Raw genomic sequence first — 21,925 nt, 5'->3', positions numbered from 1 at the left:
AAAAACTAAATTATTGTACAATGTGTACAACTTGAATTCTTGTAACATTTTATCCTTGTATGATTTTGACCTCCATTACTTAAATATCTGCCTCCGCTCCTGCTTACTCGGAATCCCTCTCTCCTCCCCTTCTATTTAAGTTTATGGCACCTTAAAGAAGAGAGCGACAGGAGAGTCAGTACGCACTCCAAGGTTGTAAGTCCACGCCATTAGTATCTATCTACAATCATCTCGTTCATATTTTATTATTGGGGAGAAGGCAAAGCTGATCACTCTAAACAACCCGCATCACCCGGACCTGATCTCGGAGCTCGTCTAAGGAGCATCTCAAAGAGGTTTCCAGTAAGTACTGCTCCTATTAAAAAAAATAGGGAATATTTCGATTTTGATTCAATAGTTTCATCTTCACTACAATTTCCACTGACCATCTATACAGCTATAAAACCACTCACCATTGGACCGACTGAAACTTTTAATTTGAGACCACATCTTTTATCCCAAAAAAAATTGAAGGTAGTATTAAAAATACTTTTTCTGTAATGGAATTAGATTAAAAAATGATAAGTTCAGCGTTGAGCAAGACCAAGACTCCAAGGAATGGTAACATCCAACCAATTAATGAAGATAATTTGGCATGTCTAGCCGAGTACCGGCTATAATATTTTAGAATTGGCTAAATCATTGTGGAGTAAAACTAGGGTGCTCTTAAGTTCACCAAGTTCCTTATGAACTCATTTATAAGAACTATCAGATTGACTTCAAATAACGAATCCAAACTGTTGAAACTCATCTACCTTACGAGTGATGTATCTACATGTGAAAATTTTAAATCTTTGAATTAATTTTATGTACAATCAAGTGGTCAAAAAATGTTGAAAAAATGAATGGATTAAAATCAATTTATAAACTTTTTAATTTTTTAACACTTGACTTTATACTAAATTTTGCACAAGCAACCCTCACTTTATTTTATTTATGATTTGATCCCTGTCAAGTCAAGTCTGGTACACAAATAAATTCAACACAGTACCAGTGGTATCACTGAACCAGTACCGATTGGTACCAGCATCACATGTACATCAACAAGCACAACCAGCAAAACATAACAACCCATGCCAAACATCAATAGGACCAGCACAACAGAACAGACCAGGTCAGCATCACAGAACCAGCAAAACAGAATAGACCAGGCCAGCATCAACAGAACCAGCAAAACAGAAGAGACCAGGCCAAGCAACAGAAACGGGGCAGAGCAACGAACGTAGCCAAGGTATAGGTCAGAGAGCACGGCAACACAGCCAAGTGCATCGGCTTGCCGGGAAAATCAACAACCCGCACAAGCCGTCAATTCAAATTCTCTCTCTCAGCCATCTCATCATAACAACGATAAAAAGGGGTGTGCTCACTAACCGATAAACGAGAGGTGCACAAGGAAGGAGGCAAAAATGGCAAGAGTCCGTCCCGAGGCAGTGGCCTCACGTCACAACTCCAATCCGTCAAGACGGCAACAGGGAACACACCTCCGAGCACCGGTAAAGCACACGAGGCAATCACAACCGAAATCAAAATCACAACCGGCTAGGTTTCTCAAAATCACAACAATCAAGCAACGGAAAATGGCTAGAGAGAGAGAAAGAACAAAGTCTCAACACATGAGCATGAAAGAGAGCCCGAGAGAGCACACCCCAACACTAACCGGGTTAAATAGGAGCCAACACGCCAAAATCACACAAGTCAAAGGCGTCAGAGATCTACTCTCCAATGCTTTTCAATCTAGCAGTGGATGTCTTGCAAATGATGATAGGTAAATTAAATCTTAATTTATCTCGCAATTTATCTTCTAAGTTGAGACAATCGGTTATAGCATTACAATATGCCGATGACACGGCTATCATTGCTAATGCGGATGAAGAGACCTTAATCTCCCTAAAAATCATTTTGAGGATGTTCACGGGAATTTCAGGACTTCACATCAATTATGAGAAAAGCATGTGGATACCGATTAATATGCAAGATGAGGCTTGTCTCCGTGCAAATCTGATTTTAGGTTGCCGGAAGTCACAATTTCCAACCATTTATTTAGGGATGCCTCTCACAATTAAAAGACCCACAAAGGATCTTTTTTTTCCATTGATTAAACGATTTGAATGTAAGATGGAGGGTTGGAAAGGTAAACTTATTTCAAGAGGAGGTAGGTTGCAACTCGTTAATTCGGTCCTTTCTTCTATTCCTATTTATTTCATGGCATGTTTTGAACTACCAAAATGGGTAATAAGTAGATTGGACCAAATTAGAAGATCATTTCTATGGGGAAAAAATGAGGAGAACAAATTGGGGATATCCTTGATAAATTGGAACACGGTTTGTTTACCGCGAGAATGGGGTGGTATGGGAGTGTCTAATCTTCGGTTTCGAAACATTTCGCTGCTCTTGAGATGGTGGTGGAGATTGTACACCAACTTAAGTTGTTTATGGCCTGAAAAAATAGTCATTCTCAAGAAAAAACCGCTAACTCAAGAAGGCACAATTCGTTGGATATCATCAGGTTCGTTTTTTTGGGCAAAATTGCTCTCAATTAAGCCACTTTTTGATATGTCTATCCAGATTGAAAACAGTAATAACCAGCTACTGTGGAGATGGGATTCTAGTGGCATTTACTCAGCCAAATCAGTATACACAATTCTAGTAAGTGGGGGGAGGATTGCATGGTTGTTTGATAATGTATGGAGATACAACATTCCACCAAGTGTACGTATTTTTGTCTATCTCCTTCTCAAAAACAGGTTACTCACTCATGTGTTGATGGTCAGAAGAGGGTTCAATGTCTCTCCCATCTGTGAGACGTGCAACATGGGCAGAATAGAATCACTCAGGCATCTATTTTTCACTTGTCCAAAAGCAGTGAGGCTGTGGGATAGGATGGCCGGAATTCTGGGGGTACGGCTCATGTTCTTGGATGAAACAGTGCAAAAAATTTGGACTAATTCCTCTTCAAGAGCATCCAGGGCAGGAATGGGGAGAAAACAATGGTCCGTCTACTTTGTTTCAACCTGTTGGTCAATCTGGAAACAAAGAAATAAGAAGATCTTCGAAGGCCAAGAAGTTCCACTAAGGGTGGTGGCAGAGTACACGCTACAAGAGGCAAAGATGTGGCTGCAGCATTGTTAGCGAAATTTTAGTTTCCAATTTTTGGTGGAGTTTGTAGATGTATGATGTATTTATTGTTTTATTTACTTAGACAATTGTACACTGATAGCCGCTATCAGTATTTTCAAAAAAAAAAAGACTTTATACTAAATTATTTCAAAGTTCAATTTTTTTAACGTAGACGGATTACTGATAAGGTAGATGAGTTTGAATAGTTCAGATTCATCATTTGATAATCTGATAGATTTTATAATTGAGTTCACAAGTGGGGAGTTGAGTGCTCTGAAGTTACCCAAGCCTTTTTGTGAACTCAACTCTAAAATATTTCAAATCAGTTTCAAACGATGATCCAAATAGTTAAAATTCATCTACTTTACGAGTGATTCATCTACATTCAAAAATTTTTAACTTTAGAACTTAGTATAAAGTGAAGCTAGCGGTCAAAATTAGAAGATTTTAAATTATTTTAATGAATTAATATTTTGAACTAATTTTGACCACTTGACTCTATACTAAATTAGTACGAAAGTTTAAAATGTTCGTATATATATAGACGCATCACTCGTAAGTAGATGAATTTCAATAGTTTGGATTTGTCATTTGAAGCTAATCCAGTAAATTTTAGAGTTAAATTCACAAAGGGCCTTGGTGAACTTAAGAACAACCTAGTTCTACTCTTTTTGTTAAACTACACTTGGGACTATGTTAACTAACCATATATAAATTCTTAGTAAAATTGGGAGATCTGTGTTAAAATTATTGTTATTAATTTTTTATTAAAATTAATGTTTTAGTTAATTGGTCAATTAGTCAAATAGTTAGAGTGAATGGATTTGAGAATTTCTAGATGGATTATATGTTTAGATTTGCTAGGGTCATGTTGGAATGTTCAACTAATGCACTTAATACTTGTGTCATATTTAATGACATTTATATTCTAGGATATCTGAAGGGCATCATCAAGTCTATAAATAGAGGGGTTATTTGTAATTTATATGAGAGTTAGAAAAGAGATGAGCTACGCTATTTCATGGAGTAAAACGCATTGGTGCTCTATGGCACTATATTTTTATTTTGAAAATTCAAACGACCGATCCGAACCGCTCAACATGATCTCTATATTGAAATTTTTACTGTTTTTTATTTTGAAAATCGCTGATCCGATGGTCCAGAAATTTTTACTGTTTTTTACTGTTTACAGCAAAACAACAATTTTCAAAATTGCTTAATAAATAGTAAACAAATTTCAAAAAATATAAAATTTGGTCTCCAAGCACATTTCAATATGAAGATCACATCTAACGGTTCGGATCAGTCGTTTGGACTTTCAAAATAAAAATACGATATGGAATACAAACGTGTTTTACTCCATGGAATAGCGTAGCTCATCTCATTAGAAAATATCAATTTAGCATGAAAATGTCTACTACTCTTTTTCTCTCTTTCACTATATATAAAATATAAAACAAAACAAAATAGGTCTTGAATAGACCATCAATATGGACCAATGAAGATGAAAAACAAACAACTAGCAGTTCTACAGAAAGGAGTAGAATTGATTGAATTGCCATATATAGGATTTCCTTTGCCAGCATTCAATTCCCTTTACAACCAGTTAGAAATACCAAGCAAGCTGACCAAACCACATTTAGTTCATGATATAAATTTTTAAATAAAAGTCTAAAAATATGGAACAACAAATATTTATAATTGAGTGAGTCTATGGTACTATGCATATCACGGGTTATTACCGTGGTACGGCTCTATATTCAAGTTTTCAAATTCTAACGGTTGATCCGAACCGTTCATCTTGTTCTCCATATTAATATGTGTTTGGAGACCAAATTTTACATTTTTTGAAAAAATTTTACTATTTTTTTAGATATTTAGAAAATCACTTGATCTGAAAATTATGGACCATTCAAAAACAGTGATTTTCAATAAATCTAAAAAAATAGTAAAAAAAATTTCAAAAAATGTAAAATTTGGTCTGCAAACAAATATTAATATGGAGAACAAGATGAACGGTTCGGATCAACCGTTAGGATTTGAAAACTCGAATATAGAGCCGTAGCACGGTAACAAATCGTAATATGCATAGTACCATAGACTCAGTCTTTATAATTTATCTGTTTCAAAACTGAAACTTCTCTTTTCTTTGTGAAAAAGGGATATACTCCCAAACTGAGCAAGATGGACAAAAGAGAAGGTTAGAAAAGGGTTTTGCATGCACATTGATAAATAGAAGAAAGGAGAGCTTGAGAAAGCAAAATTTTGCCAAGGGAATATATCTGAAAAACAATTTTCAGAATGCAAATAATAAAAGAGAGCTGGAAGAGGCTATGGAATGGCCAAGAAATTAGAATCCTTGTGCTGGCAAGTCTATGCTTGCAATTTGGCCTGGTGTTCTTGTCTCCCTTGAGAAAAAGAACTGCCCAAAAGCTCCTCATCCTTACTGTCTGGTTCTTTTACCTGATAGCTGATTATGTTGCCATATTGGCACTCGGCAACCTTCTCAAAATGCAAACCCAAGGCGCTAGCGGTCGTCTCGTCACGATGGTGTAGACCTGATGGCCTTTTGGGCTCCTTTCCTCCTCCTACACCTAGGTGGGCCTGACACCATAACTTCGTATTCAATCGAGGACAATGAGCTGTGGTGGAGGCATTTTCTCGGATTGGCCGTTCAGGTTGTGGTAGCATTTATGGTATTGCTTGAGTTGGTGGCTATTCCTTGGCTACGTTCAGCAGCTGCCTTAGTTTTCATTGTTGGATTGGTCAAGTACTCAGAGAGAACCTGGGCTCTCCGTTCTTCCAGCATGAATCAATTGAGAAATTCAATGGTCGGGAATCCTGACCCCGGACCTAATTATGCGGAATTCATGGAGGAGTACGTCTGGCGAAGGGAAGCAGGCCAGATCGCTTATATCAAAAGAAAGAATGAGCCACTGCCGTCCATGCTACGGCCTTCCAACAATGATACCCCAGGTTATATTCATGGCATAGACCAGATACTTGATGCCTATAAATTATTTAGGAGTTTGAAGCTTCTTGTGGTAGACCTCATGCTCAGCTTCCAAGAGCGAAAAAATAGTCAAACCTATTTCTGGAATTCTAATCTACATGTATCAAAGGCATTTAAAGTGGTGGAAGTAGAGCTTTCCTTCCTATACGATGTGTTTCACACCAAGGCAATTCATATCCGTTGTCTACGTGGTTGCCTCTGGCGATTTATCTCTCTTGGGATGATCTCATTTGCTTTCTTACTCTTTCATAAGGGCGAGAAGAGAGGTAATGCAAAAGCAGACATCATAATATCTTATGTTTTATTGAGTTCTGCTCTTTTCATGGAATTGGTTTCCCTTCTTCTAATCATAATCTCTGATTGGATGATAGTCGCACTTAATAAACAAAATCTACAAAAGAAGCTGGCTGTTGTTATTGCCAAAGTTATGTCGTGCTTTTTCCCCAAGGGCAAGCCCCGGTGGTCAAACTCGATGTCACAATACAACTTGTTGAGCATTTCCCTGGGAGATAAAAAAACCATATTTAGATGGATTTTGAGCGCTGTTAAGGTGAAGGAATTATGGGATAAATTTATCTTCATTTACCCTGTTTCTGTCCGAAGTGATTTACAAGAGCGTTTATTTGAAGTGCTCAAGACCAAGTCACAGGGAGCCAAAACCACAGCTGATTTTAAAGAGTTAAGAGGTTGCAAAGGAGAGAAAATACTGCAGGAGGAGGCATGCAAACATTTGAGATGGAGCATCGATAAGGAATTTGATGAGAGCATTCTATTATGGCACATTGCCACAGATCTCTGCATCCACAACCCCAGTGCTATGAATGAAAACCCTGAGACCAGTCATGGTAGGAATGACAATAACAGTAAATCAGACCATGACATTAGTCTGATAATGTCAAACTACATGGTGTACCTTCTTATCATGCAACCATCCATGATGCCTCCTGGTATCGGGAAAATAAGATTTCAGGACACCTGTGCTGAAGCCAAAATTTTCTTTCAAGCAGAGAAAAAGGATGTTACAAAAGAAGATGCAAGAGAAGCACTCTTGGATGTAGAGACGGAGGTCAATCCAATAGAGGTAAAGGGAGACAGAAGCAAGTCGGTGTTGTTTGATGCTTGCCGGCTTGCAAAGGAGTTAAATCTGTTGGCTGAGCATAAGAGGTGGCACCTTATCAGTAGAGTTTGGGCGGAGATGCTGGGCTATGCGGCGATTAATTGCAAGACGTACTACCATGTCAAACAATTGAGCCGGGGAGGAGAACTACTCACGCATGTATGGCTTCTGATGGCTCACATGGGCATTGGAGAACAGTACCGTATCGAAGCTGGACATGCTGTTGCAACACTTGCCTTCAATAATTGATATCTGTAGTAGAAATTAAGCTGTAAAACAATGGGAGCTCATTATCTTTGTCACTGCAAGACTTTTTTTTTTAGCTATTTTATGTTTTATTTACTACTGGATTGCTTGTGTGCTTTACTACCATGTACCAATTTAAATCTTTTAAAAAGAATGCTTAATAATTAAACTGTAGTAGATTAATGCTTGTGTGCTTAAAAATTCTGTTGTTAATTTGATCTTTTAGACTGTAGATCCATCCTTAACCTTTACTAAAACGAACATGTTCCCGCAAAGAATCCTGAGTTTTTCTAATCTGAGATACAACAATGACAAACATTGTCGCCTATTACAAGATAAGGAATTTCAAAACATTATCAGATCAAAACAAATTCCAAAACTTTCTCTAAACAAAAAGGACCATTCATGCGACATAAATACACCAGGTTGAGTCTCTTGCTAGACCAAATGAAAGTTTTATTCTTTAGGGAAACATCCATTAGACCCATATATCAAATTAGATCATTGAATAGAAATATTACGTTTAATATCCGCACATCTCCGGATCTGTCCACGTGCCATCGCACTATGTTGAATCACCAGCAATGATTCACAGGTGATGTACAAATTTTCTTGACAGGGGAAATATATTCGTTTATACCTTCCCAAGAAGCCGAATGTTGTTCAGAATTTCAAAACCATAATTTCTCGAACTGCATTTTAATCCTCTGACGGCGAGGAGCTTTTATAAAAATTCAATAGAATTCAAAAGAGTTGAGTTTTTGAGGAAAATGATGATTCACAATATAATTACAATCAAATGCTTTATAAAGATGAATCACAAGCAAAATTAGATTTTTGAGATAACAATTTAACATGAACAAAATTGAAGAGAAAATGTGTATTGTTGTGAACTAAAACTTGCCTTCTACTTCATATCAGATATTACAAAAGAATTCCAAACCTTCATTAAAATGAACCCCGAAAACCTTCATATCAGATATTACTAACAGATAATAAATATTAAACTGATCTGAAACTTAAAATTAGACAAAAGTTATTCAATTTGGAGAAAAGTCATAACAAAAAGGAACAATGGTAAAACCAAACATTTTGAATTTGCCAAGTCAAGCCAAAATTTGTCACTTGCATAAATCTAACTGTACAAAGATCAGATGAAAAGAAGGATGATTTTGATAACTACCTTGAAAACAATTTTGATTATGCAGAGGATTTGCCAAAAAAAATAATCGTTAGAACTGAATAATCAGAAGTTTCAACACAACTTCCAATTTTGAGCCTCCAAAATTTTCTTTTGGATTTCCTCAAAAAAAAAAAAAAAAATCTTTTGGAAACCTAGAAATAAATTTCTATTATTTATCAACTTTTTGTCTTTAGTAAAACCTCATTATTAAATTGGAGGGAGATAAAAGAATCTACGTAAAATAGTTCAGATTTTCCAAGAAAGCATCATTGACCTTTATAATACCTCCTCCTCCTAACCCCCAATAACACAGTGCCACTACATGTACTTTATGCAATTCAGTCCCTATTTAATTACAAACTGCAAAAGAACTCAAAGATTAACAGAAACAAATGTCCAGTGTTAATAAAAAGAGGTAAACTATCAATTGTGATAAGAATATTTTGATCCATATCTTGATCTGCACTTCCTGTCACTTTCCAAGACATTCAGATTTTGTGCCAGAATTCAATTCATCATCTTTTCCTGAACCTCTGACATGCTAATCTGTTTGAGATATATTGCAGTATAACACACAATGTGGAATATCCTTGTGTTGGGTATCCATAACATAATATATAGGAGTGGAAATTTTCAGATGTAATCCCAGCTCCCTTTCTCTTTTCCTTGCCACTTCCAAAGCTTAACAGAAATGCAATAAATTACATTAGTGATACCCCTCAAATACTTCAAAATTACGTATTCCCCCCACCAAGCTTCAAAACTCACAAATTTACCCATTTATTGTAATTTTTTTATTAAAACTCATTTTAAATTTATCAAATACCCATTCTACCCTCTACTAAAAGCATAAAAAAATTGTAGCCTGTTTAAGGAAAATGTCGGCCTTATATTTGATTAGTTTCTGGGGGCAAATGATTCATTTTTTTTTTTACTTCTGACATATACATGGTGACATTTAGGTATACCGTATACCCTAGGAAACTGACGTATAAGATTTACATTTGCCCTTGGAAACTGACCAATTATAAGACTGATATTTTTTTCAAACATGCTATATATTTTTTAAGTTTTTGATAAATTTAAAATGAGTATCTTATAAATTTAGAATGATTTTTTATATAAAAGACATTAAAATGGGTAAATTTGTGAGTTTTGAAGTTTAGAGAGGAGAATACGTAATTTAAAAGTTTTTGAGGGGTATACATGAAATTCCCCCTTATTTATTTCTGACTGCTATTATGCCATGTAAATCTTATAAATTATGAACAAATATTCAATAAATCAATTAATTTCAATACAGTTCCTGTTTTCTTAATTGAGATACAATCCAAAATTGCACATTAATTAATGCATCAAGGAATCTTACATTTCTTAGCCTAAATTCTTATAAAAATGAAATTAAAAATTAAGACAAACCCAATTTAGTCATAAAAATATGCAAACCAGTCAACATATAAATATGGTAAATGAAGAATGATTAACTCACAGGTACCAGTAGGTAAGGTTACAATTTTTTTTCATGGACTTGCCAGCAAGTGAATAACAATAATCAAACCTATAGTGTTTTAAGTAACTCCAAATTCAATAAAGCAAGAAAGATTAAAACTTATCTAGTCTAGGTACCTATTTGTTACACAACAACATATCAACAGATGCAAAATCCATCCAACACTAAGCCTTCTGATAAACTACTTGAGTGGAGAAAAAGAAATAGAGTAAGAACAATTAGAAAAATTATATGGAAATTAATTAAGCAGAGGAAGTTCAACTTTTATTAATTATCATTTGAAAGTTCAATCATTTTTCCAAGGCTTGGTTTCTAATAAAGTCAGTTAGCTAGAAGCTCTCTGATATTTTGTATTAAGAAACAAAAATTATGTACGACGCTATGGCTAACCAGTATCCATCAAATAAGTAAAATATATACAACACCACTAATAATAAGTAAGAAAATAATTAAAGAAAAACAATGCAGAAGAAATCTCCTCTATATCCCTATTCCTTGAACTTGCAGCAGCTCCAACCAGTAAGTGGTGTAATAAGTAATAACCATGCCGTGATGGGTGTTACAGTACCAGTAAGTGGAACCGTACCATTATTTGGTACTTGTACGCTCAGCTTTGCTCAGAATGTTCAGGCATATGTACATGAACCCAATATATGGTCCCCAGTCTCCGCTAATTGGTTCAAACAAATGCCACAGCCCGGCATGACATTGCATCCTCTAGATATGAGTTTTTCTTGTGTGAGAATTTTAATTTGAATAGCTAACCAGAGGAAGGCTCTGACCTTTAATGGAATTTTCAGACTCCACAATCGGCCATGATGTGCATATATGACACCATTATTGTGTAGGATCCTGTAGGCCAATGCAGAGGTAAAAGTGTCTGTAGCTGTCCAACGCCATTGCTTCCGGTCAGAGCCCAGAAGCGGTTCTTGAGAGATTTGGAAAAAAGGAACCATTGTGTATCGCCCTCCTTTTTGCCATCTTTTAGCTCTTTCCCAACATCCTCTTTTTTGAAATAAGACAAATAGGATATGTTGTTAAGAACTTGATCCCTCTTATGCAATTCTATTACAGTGCTAGCATTCTGGATACAAAGCTGCAATACTATTCCTATAGGCAACTCAAAAGAATAAATCATGACACATAGGCTTGACATGAAGCAGCACATATGAATTCATTTTAGGAATTTGCTTGAGCAAAAAGAGAAAAGCAACTGTAAAAAAGGGTCACTGGTACAGAAAATCATGAGAGGGATCTATAATGAAATTTGATACCTAAAAGCATGATCAAATAAAACAGATGAATTGGTTGGGTCTCAGTTGATACATAAACTATCATAAATTTCTTGTCCGGGCAAGCAGCTTGACCTGTGTTGCCAAGGGTCCAATATATAATAATAGCCCAGAAAATATTTTTCCGTATAGCAAACTCTCACTAGCTATTAAATTAATTATCATAGACCAAATTTATTTTGAAAATAAATAAATGAAGAAGGCTGTGTACCTTCAACCTGTAGATGATCCACCACTTTTCAGCCAAATTTGAGAGATTATGGCAGAATACTGTTTTTCTCTGCAGAACTTATCAAGATCAGGGCACTCTGGAACTTCAAATTTTCCAAGGCCAGAGAGCATTTGGTTGAGATCTTTTGGTAGAGACTCACTCTTGGACATTTGTTAATGATCAAGGTTCGGAGAGACGTGACATTTGCCAACTCATCTGGTAAGCATGTCAGGCTGTTGCATTCGGACACCCGAAGAGACTCCAGTTTCTTGAGGTCTCCCAAACCAGTCGGCAAAGACGTCCAGCTTGTGCATGACAGGAATAACATCTCCAGATTATGTAAACCTACAATTGAATTGATTTCATGAGTAAAGGATCGAAGAGCATCTGGGAACCTCCTTCAAATAAGGGCATCTATAGAATTCTAGAGATTGCAGTAGAGGTAAAAACTCTTCACCTTCTTGTGACTGCCTCGGAAGCTCACCGGTTAGGTTTGGACACATCCGTACGGATACACGTTTCAATTTGCCCAAGTTTCTAAACTCCTCTAATGGCCAGTACAATGCTACTTCAATTGAAAATATCCAAATATTCAAGTGATACCAGTGTTCTCCAGAAACCCAATTGTAGATGCAGTATTGCTCTTTCCATGAAAAAACTATTAGTTGAGTCCAATTGCATTACTCGAAGCTTATGACTATGGCATCCATCCACCTCTGCTCCTAATTCTGACAATGCCTCATTATCAGAATCACTTGCTTTTGCCATGTTGACTTCAACTAAGCTCTTTAATTGTGTTATTAGATCAATGACAGACCGGAGTAGCCCATGATTTTCTATGCTTATGGTTAAATATTTAAGCATGGGAACACTAGGCATGGCTTTCAGCTCTGTACAATTTGTGATTTCCATCTAAATTCGTCAGACCGACCAATACCAATCTCTTGAGGCTAGGGAATAGGTCCAGGCTATCTTTCCCATTTATACTGGATAAGGAAGGGAAGTTGCACATACATTCCAGATTAATCATATGTTTTAAACAAAGTACTCGAAGCGATGGCAACATTACTGCAGGAATGGTACTACATTGTGAAATGTGAACAACAGATCAAATGAAGTTCAACCAAATTCGAGAGGCCTACTGGATAGGCAAGCCAATTTGCAAATTCACGATCCCCATATTGTTGTATTTTCAACACTTGCAATCCAATGTGAGGTCGTAGTGCCTCCAATACCCCAAAATCATTATTGTCCTTTGGCATAACCGTTTGTTGTCTGCCCCAACATAAAGTCAGTCTCTCCAAATTTGTTTTCGAAAACATAAACTCAGCCTCTTTGTCAATTGTTGCATCATTCACGTTACGCAGGTTATATATCTCCAGCAAGCCGCCGAGATCCAGGCACTTACTTATTTCATCAATGCCATTGCCGATACTATATCCGACAATATAAGTTGTAAGGATCTTTAGGCAACTTAGCTGCCCAAGATGTACTGGAATTTTCTTTAGCTTAGGGCATTTATCAACATAGAGATGCCTAAGACTCCTCATGTATCTCATATCTTTTGGAAGCTGGAAAAGAAGCAAACACTTGGAAAGGTTTAGAGTTTGTAAAAAGTATAATGAGCTTATGGATTCCAGTAAAATCTTGATTCTACTACCAGATAGATTGAGATATCTCAAGTGTTTTGTATATTTCATTTCAAATAGATTCATATCAAATAATGCAGAGTGCAAGTGTAAAGCTCTCAAAGAGTTTGATTTGGGCATCACACTGCAATTGACAGTTCTAATGAAGGGATCATCTGGGGAAATCAATGTACGCACGTTCAAAAAATGTTTTAATGACGCCGGAATATCCACCAGCGAATCACCAAATATAGATAAACAACAGATTTGCAATGAGGATGTTCCAGGATACTCATATGATTGTACAATATCCGAGGATTTTGGTAGTACGACATATTCATTTCGTGAAACATGTATCGCCCTTGCATGTACAATGCCATGCATCTTACATATTACTCTACCACAGTATCCATGTTGTGTCCCTTGATGAACTTTCGGGAACAAGTTTGACCTCCTCAAAGAATTGCCTCAAAGCAAGCTCATTAAAAATGCAGTTACATTTTTCTCCTAAGTTTCACCAACACTTCTTTGTCGATGTAATAGCCCTTAGGGAAGAGAGAACAAAAGGCAAAACACTGTTTCATTTCAGAAGATAAATGATTAATGCACATCTTGGTAATTTTCCATTCAGGATATTTTGGATCATCATTTCTCAATTGGTCAATTACTTCTTTCCATTCCACAAGCTCTTTCTTGAACCTCATCAAACCACCCATCAGTTTCAGTAATAGAGGCGAACCACGGCATCTTCTGACTATTTCGCAGTGAAACAGATACATTACATTTTTTTCATGAGGACCAATGGATGCTATTTTCCAAAACAAGTCTAAAGAATCCCTTTCTTCCAATAACGCAAGTTTAAAACATGTATTTTCATAGTTTCCCATAGAACACAACATTTCTTGCACACTAAAAGAATGGGTTGTTACTATTAAGAAGCTCACAGTTGCAACAGATTGGGGAAGCAATGATTTCAACTGCTCCAATTTTTCCTCATAATATAAAATCTGCAAATCATCCAAGACAATTAAGTATCTCTTCCCTCTTAACTCTTGATTAATGCGACACCGTAGTATATCCTTTGTCACCTTGAGACAAGCAACAATCTTTCTCTATTACCTGATCAATCACGGGCTTTGAAATTTTAGCAACATCAAATTCAAATCCGACATCGACCCATATCATAACCTCAAAATTGTTTTTGACATCAGGAGAATTATATAGCCACATAGCCACTTGATAAGGAATGTCCACCAGTGTGGGGCAAATCAAGCAACATGTGAATCATTTCGTAACATTATCGTTCTCTTCCAAAAATTAAACCATCAGTTATTTCTACGTTTGATAAGGTTTGGTCTCGCTGACCTTCAGCACTTGGCATTAACCCCTGGCCTTGCAGACCCATAAAAGGAGACGACCTTTCAACGAGCTCTCCAATTTCTATCACAATTTCTGTCAACCTCATCCCACTAATTAGATTACAGAGAGAGAAGACACTAGTTCTTACTTTGTCACCACTCTGGTGGAGGTCGTTCTGCGCCTCTGCTCGAAGTGTTGCATATCTGAACTCATCTACTATGTCATCTGCAGCATATGCCGCAGCGTTGAGGTTCCTAAGCCAGGTTTTGGCCTCTGTTTTGGCCTCTTCTTCCTCATGTGTAGCACGAACTCCAGGAGCTTCTTCTTCTTCCGTTTCATCTTCATCATCATCTTCAGTACGAACGAAATGTAAAATTTTTACAGGACCACCTTCAGCACGAAGTTCGGCATGAGGGATCACGGGCAGGATATCAGTAAACATTTGGAGCAGCTTCTGATGCTCTTCCTCCATTCCCGGCATCAACTCGGGTTGTTGCAGGAGAGGTATCAGGTTCGAGATCAGCACGCTTGCCATTGCTTAATTGATTTCTACTGTTAACTTGAGTTTGAAGGAGAAACCAATTAAAAGGGCAATAGATCAAGATTCAAGAGAAAGCGTTTGAAAACAGTTCCAGAGATTTTGGCAGTTCGCACTAACTTCAACTTTTCCACATTAACAAATGCAAGCACATGGCGTTAATTCCATCTACGCTATGTGCTGTCCATCCACTACACTACTTTTTTATTGTGACAATAAAATAATTTTGAAATAAAAAAAGTAATTGTCGGTGTTTGCAGATGATTTTGGTTTAATATATTCTCAATTAATTATTTGGTTGCAACTAAAATTTGTTTATTGTAACTATAATTTAATTGAGGGAAAATGCGACCCCATTGATCTGGGAGTGTGTATTTGCTCAGGTACTTGAGGTACAATTTAATAGAACAAACGGCCCAGATTAATCCCAGTTGGACCAAACTCAATCCGGAATCAGTTGGGACTGTAGGGGGTCTGCTTTGAGATTCGTGCCAAATGAAAAGAACAGTTCAGATTTATAGCTTGCACCTCAGGTACTTTGGGTGATACGGATTCTTGATCTGGTGTGGCAGGGTTTCTGTAATATTCATATCGTTTGCTTATCGCATTAGATGCTGTGATGTGTAAATGTGAAATCCTGTATTTTTCTGGCTTATAGTTTAATACAAATACCTGCCTAGTTTCTTACTAAAAAAAATTATTATTATTTAATTGCAAAAACGACGTAGCAATAAGATATTGTAACTATATAAATGGTTGTTATTGTGCATGTAACAGAACAGAACTGAAAAATATAGAAATAAGATAGTGTATCACAACGAAATTTATAGTTGTAACTTGCACAATTCATGCAACTTAATTTTAATTATATAAATGCATAGTAATAATATATTGTATTGTAACTAAATACGATCGCTACTACGCATTTAACGCAAAAAATAGCAGTAATAAGATAGTGTATAACAATATCAAAGTAAATTATAGTAAATTTTCAAAAGTATTAAAACAAATAAACCCCTAACAATAATAAAATTTGCAAATTGTAGTCAATAGGAACAAATTTAAGTATGTTAACTATGGCAATATTCTAGAAGTGATTTTAGAAAAATATTAAAATATTACAAATAAAAAATGAACAAATATAAAATAACTTCTAGAGAAATAGATAGAGTAATTTAGGATTTAAATGTATTAGAAAGATCACAAAACATTTTTATTGATACATATCCAAAGTTTAAACTCGGTCAATAACTCAGATTCAAACATTTTTTTTTCAGCAACATACCATGAAACATTTTTATTTTTATTGCAACCACAAAATATGGCCTGAAAAAATGTTCCATGGAACTTCTATTACATTTAAAATATAAGATATTTCATCTATTTTGTTTTGTCATAATATATTTTATCTATTTTTAAAAATTAACAAAACTTTTATATTAATTATAACCATAGTGACAACTTAATGATTCGGAAATGGTTCCGCGGGGTAAAAAATTCACGAGTCGAGAATAATTTGGAATTATACATTGAGTCTAGATCGGAGATCTTTAGTCCCACAAGAGAGTCAAAAAAAATATATACTAGCAAGTTTTTTGGGCTGGGGAATAGTTCTGGTATAATTTGGATATAACTCATAAAATTCATGAATAATTCAAAAATAATTCGGCTATACTGAATAATACATGAATGAATTCGCCAACGACTCTAATATGAATAATTTGCGAATTGTTCACAAATCTTGTTACTATAGTTTGAATTATTATTGGTCAAACCTTCGGAGAAATGTACCACTAGCATTGCTAGCAGTATTAAACATTTTCTACCAAAATTTCATATTAGTTTTAAAATGCGAATGTAGTTGGAATTTCTTTGTTTTTTTAGGATATGAATAAAAAAATTCATATTGTTAAAAAAGGTGGATATAGATGGAATTTTTTTTTTTTAGGATATGAATAAAAAGTTTATTATTATCTAGTTTGGGGATCATACGGTCCACAAGACATGAGCCGCAGTGATCATTACAACTCAAGTTTGCTTTTATTTAAGCCGTAATTAATCCATGAACTGTAATGCTACCTAACTATTTACAAAAAAAAAAAAAATACCAATTTAATTTATTACTTTTTAATACCAATGAGAGATCCCTTTGGTAAAATCAAGGACTAGATGAAACATTTGCAAATTTTCTGGGGATTTTCATTTACAACATATATACACGGTGTGAAACTGACAAATAGAACAGGACCCTGCTTCCAAAAATAAAATTAGGTGGGACTATTTTGCATGGATACGGGTACGGATATCGTACCGGATACGATATGGATACAGTGGTATGACAATTTTCAAAAATCTCGGATACAATACGCCTATTATATATTATATTAATTATATTATTAATTTAATATTTGTATTATATAAATTAAATATCAAAAATCTTCAATAAAGTATTTTATATAAGTTATATAAATAAATTACTATGTAACAACAACAAAAGTAAGTGGCTGCAATGGTTGAGGTTTATGTAGGTCTGCCCGCAGAACCATGGTTCGAATCCATCCTGGAGTTGGAATTTTGCTCAAAATTTGCTGCTCTAATGCTTGGTATAACGCGTGGCGTCAACACAAAGGTCAAATGGCCGGTCCACGCGCGGCTCGCAGGCTTCTGAAGGCGTATCCGATCCGCATCTTAGCAGAATGGTGCCGTATCAGCCCGTTTCGGCGTATCGGGCCGTGTCATACGGGTATCCGTGTCCGATACGTATCCGATACTGGTACGGGGTCAAATATGAAGTATCCGAGTAACATAGGGTGGAGGAAAATTTGTGGGTCCCAAGGTGAAATCCACGTACTGCGCTAATTAATGTAGGTCCGTAGCCGCCTCAGACGATCTAAGAGTTGGAGATAATGCATGACAGCATGAGCATGATGCATGGAATTCGCATCCTCTGAGATATCTCAAATTTTGCATTAGTTTTTGGAAAATCTCAACTGTTCAAATACTTCTGCTCGAATCTCAAAGCTCAAATAATACTGCCCCTGCGCTATCCCCGAATAGGCACCGGACATGTCGGTCACGCAAAATATGAGATATCTCAGACGATACGCACTGTGATGCATGATCCTCCATCCTATGTTTCTATGGCGATCTTCTATGACATTCGTTGAAGTTCAATTAATATGTCGTTATTAGAAGCCTGAAGTACACTAATGTACAAATTGAGTGAGGCTATGGTACTTTACAAGACACGGGTCAATTTTGGATTATGAATTCATATCTTTATTTTTAAATTTGAAACAGTAAATTCAAATAGCTCAATATAATTTTCATATTAAAATGTACTTCGAAAACAAATTATATTATTATTATTATTATTATTATTATTATTATTATATAAGTAAAAATCACTTGATCTAAAAATTCTGGATCATCCGAAAATAGTGATTTTCTACCAAAAAAATAGTAAAGTAATTCTAAAAAAATATAAAATTTGGTTTCTTAATACATGTTCATATGGAGATGATGTTGAACAATTTAGATTGCCTATTTATACTTTGAAAATGAATTTATAAATCTATAGTACGAACTAATTAATCGGCTTTGTACAAAGTACCTTAGTCTCACTCATACAAATTTATTAACTATTTTTAAGTGCATTATTATTATTATTTAAATCTTCATATTCTATCTGCATTCTAATATATATTTTTTTGTAAATTTACCTCTTTTGTTGTCTCGTTTTTTTCTTTGACTTACAACCTTTGTTTTAAAAATATGATATTGAATACCGTTGATTGAATTTCGCAACTAAATTATAAAAATATATCATATACAGAAGTTCATTGAACCAGACATTGATCATTTCAAATAAGAGTACCTCTATCGTCATGCTATGATGGTCTTATATATAGTGCTATGATGATCTTCTATAACATTTTTTCTTATTCCATATAGGGTAAGGCCAAGGTGCTATGAGTTGCATAGAAACCTACGGTGCTACGGCTCAATATTTGAGGTTTCAAAATTCAAATAGTCGATCCGAACCGTTCATCTTGTTATCCATATTAATGTGTTTGGAGACCAAATTTTACATTTTTTGGAAATTTTTTACTAATTTTTTAGATAGGTAGAAAATTAAATATCTGAATCATACAGTATATAGTTACACATATATACAGTAGGATATAGGTAGACATATATACAACTATTTTGCATGTATAACAAGTATTGTTATGATTTTGTGTTTTCTTCATTTTACTTAAATATTAGGACAATTTAATTAAGTATATTATTACTATTTTAATCTTCAAGTTCTATCAGTATTAATCTATTTTTTCACTCTTACCTCTTATGTTGACGAATAGGGTTAAAACGCATAACTAGTTTTGTGCTCTAATTATGCTTCGCAATCTTTTTTCTAGTTTTAAATTTTGAATAGTCAATTTGAACCATTCAACATGATCCTTCATATTAAAATATGCTTTAAGACTAAATTTTATATATTTTTGGAACTTTTTTAATATGTTTTTAGATAGGTATGAAATTATTGTTTTAGATAGTTCAAAATTTTCTGAAACCAATATAATGAATTTTAATTACTATATCTATACTTGGAAGAAGTCGATTGAATAGATTTTAAATGATAATTTCAAATTAATAAAATTGTAAAAATGATAAAAAAATGAATACATTAAAATTAATAATCTTTGTTTAATTATAGGATTACAATAAGTTCTGATGTGAAAATTAAAAATTTGTTTATAATGTATTTGTTGTATAATTGCACATGTAATAAAATATATATTTATCCATGGTATTTTTTAAACTTCACCATGGCCATTTCTAAATTTAATTGTAGTCTTTGGATGCTAATTACATTGTTTTATGAGAAACAATAATGCTTGCCCAATATGCCCTCTAGTTAATGTTTTATTTGATTCTAATTTCATATCCGGTTGCTCAAAATCTTATATTTGGAGTTTTGACAGTAAATTTTATTTATGACTATGATAATCAATTAAAAATTATCGAAATAAAATAAATCAAATTAGTAATAATTTATCTATATACTTGGAAGACGTCCAGCTTGTGCATGACAGGAATAACATCTCCAGATTATGTAAACCTACAATTGAATTGATTTCAGGAGTAAAGGATCGAAGAGCATCTGGGAACCTCCTTCAAAGAAGGGCATCTATAGAATTCTAGAGATTGCAGTAGAGGTAAAAACTCTTCGCCTTCTTGTGACTGCCTCGGAAGCTCACCGGTTAGGTTTGGACACATCCGTACGGATACACGTTTCAATTTGCCCAAGTTTCTAAACTCCTCTAATGGCCAGTACAATGCTACTTCAATTGAAAATATCCAAATATTCAAGTGATACCAGTGTTCTCCAGAAACCCAATTGTAGATGCAGTATTGCTCTTTCCATGAAAAAACTATTAGTTGAGTCCAATTGCATTACTCGAAGCTTATGACTATGGCATCCATCCACCTCTGCTCCTAATTCTGACAATGCCTCATTATCAGAATCACTTGCTTTTGCCATGTTGACTTCAACTAAGCTCTTTAATTGTGTTATTAGATCAATGACAGACCGGAGTAGCCCATGATTTTCTATGCTTATGGTTAAATATTTAAGCATGGTAACACTAGGCATGGCTTTCAGCTCTGGACAATTTGTGATTTCTATCGCATCAAGCACAGGAAATGGTAGTACTGATCGCTGCATTGTTTCTCCTTCAAGCCACGTTTTTAAATTCGTCAGACCGACCAATACCAATCTCTTGAGGCTAGGGAATAGGTCCGGGCTATCTTTCCCATTTATACTGGATAAGGAAGGGAAGTTGCACATACATTCCAGATTAATCATATGTTTTAAACAAAGTACTCGAAGCGATGGCAACATTACTGCAGGAATGGTACTACATTGTGAAATGTGAACAACAGATCAAATGAAAGTTCAACCAAATTCGAGAGGCCTACTGGATAGGCAAGCCAATTTGCAAATTCACGATCCCCATATTGTTGTATTTTCAACACTTGCAATCCAATGTGAGGTCGTACCGTCGTAGTGCCTCCAATACCCCAAAATCATTATTGTCCTTTGGCATAACCGTTTGTTGTCTGCCCCAACATAAAGTCAGTCTCTCCAAATTTGTTTTCGGAAACATAAACTCAGCCTCTTTGTCAATTGTTGCATCATTCACGTTACGCGGGTTATATATCTCCAGCAAGCCGCCGAGATCCAGGCACTTACTTATTTCATCAATGTCATTGCCGATACTATATCCGACAATATAAGTTGTAAGGATCTTTAGGCAACTTAGCTGCCCAAGATGTACTGGCATTTTCTTTAGCTTAGGGCATTTATCAACATAGAGATGCCTAAGACTCCTCATGTATCTCATATCTTTTGGAAGCTGGCAAAGAAGCAAACATTTGGAAAGGTTTAGAGTTTGTAAAAAGTATAATGTGCTTGTGGATTCCAGTAAAATCTTGATTCTACTACCAGATAGATTGAGATATCTCAAGTGTTTTGTATATTTCATTTCAAATAGATTCATATCAAATAATGCAGAGTGCAAGTGTAAAGCTCTCAAAGAGTTTGATTTGGGCATCATACTGCAATTGACAGTTCTAATGAAGGGATCATCTGGGGAAATCAATGTA

General features: G+C 35.2%; 1 protein-coding gene across 1 annotated transcript; it reads left to right on the top strand.

Moving 5' to 3' along the window:
* Positions 1–210: 210 nt before the first annotated feature.
* LOC144546064 (uncharacterized) lies at positions 211–7,701 on the top strand. Its single transcript, XM_078294606.1, has 2 exons — positions 211–342; positions 5,317–7,701. The coding sequence occupies exon 2, from the start codon at positions 5,718–5,720 to the stop codon at positions 7,533–7,535; it is 1,818 nt and encodes a 605-aa protein (XP_078150732.1). The 5' UTR covers positions 211–342; positions 5,317–5,717; the 3' UTR covers positions 7,536–7,701.
* The last annotated feature ends 14,224 nt before the right edge of the window (positions 7,702–21,925 follow it).

Source organism: Carex rostrata, chromosome 29 (assembly GCF_964058835.1).
Source record: "Carex rostrata chromosome 29, lpCarRost1.2, whole genome shotgun sequence".
Lineage (NCBI taxonomy): Eukaryota > Viridiplantae > Streptophyta > Magnoliopsida > Poales > Cyperaceae > Carex > Carex rostrata.
This window is presented reverse-complemented; position numbering and strand designations above follow the sequence as displayed.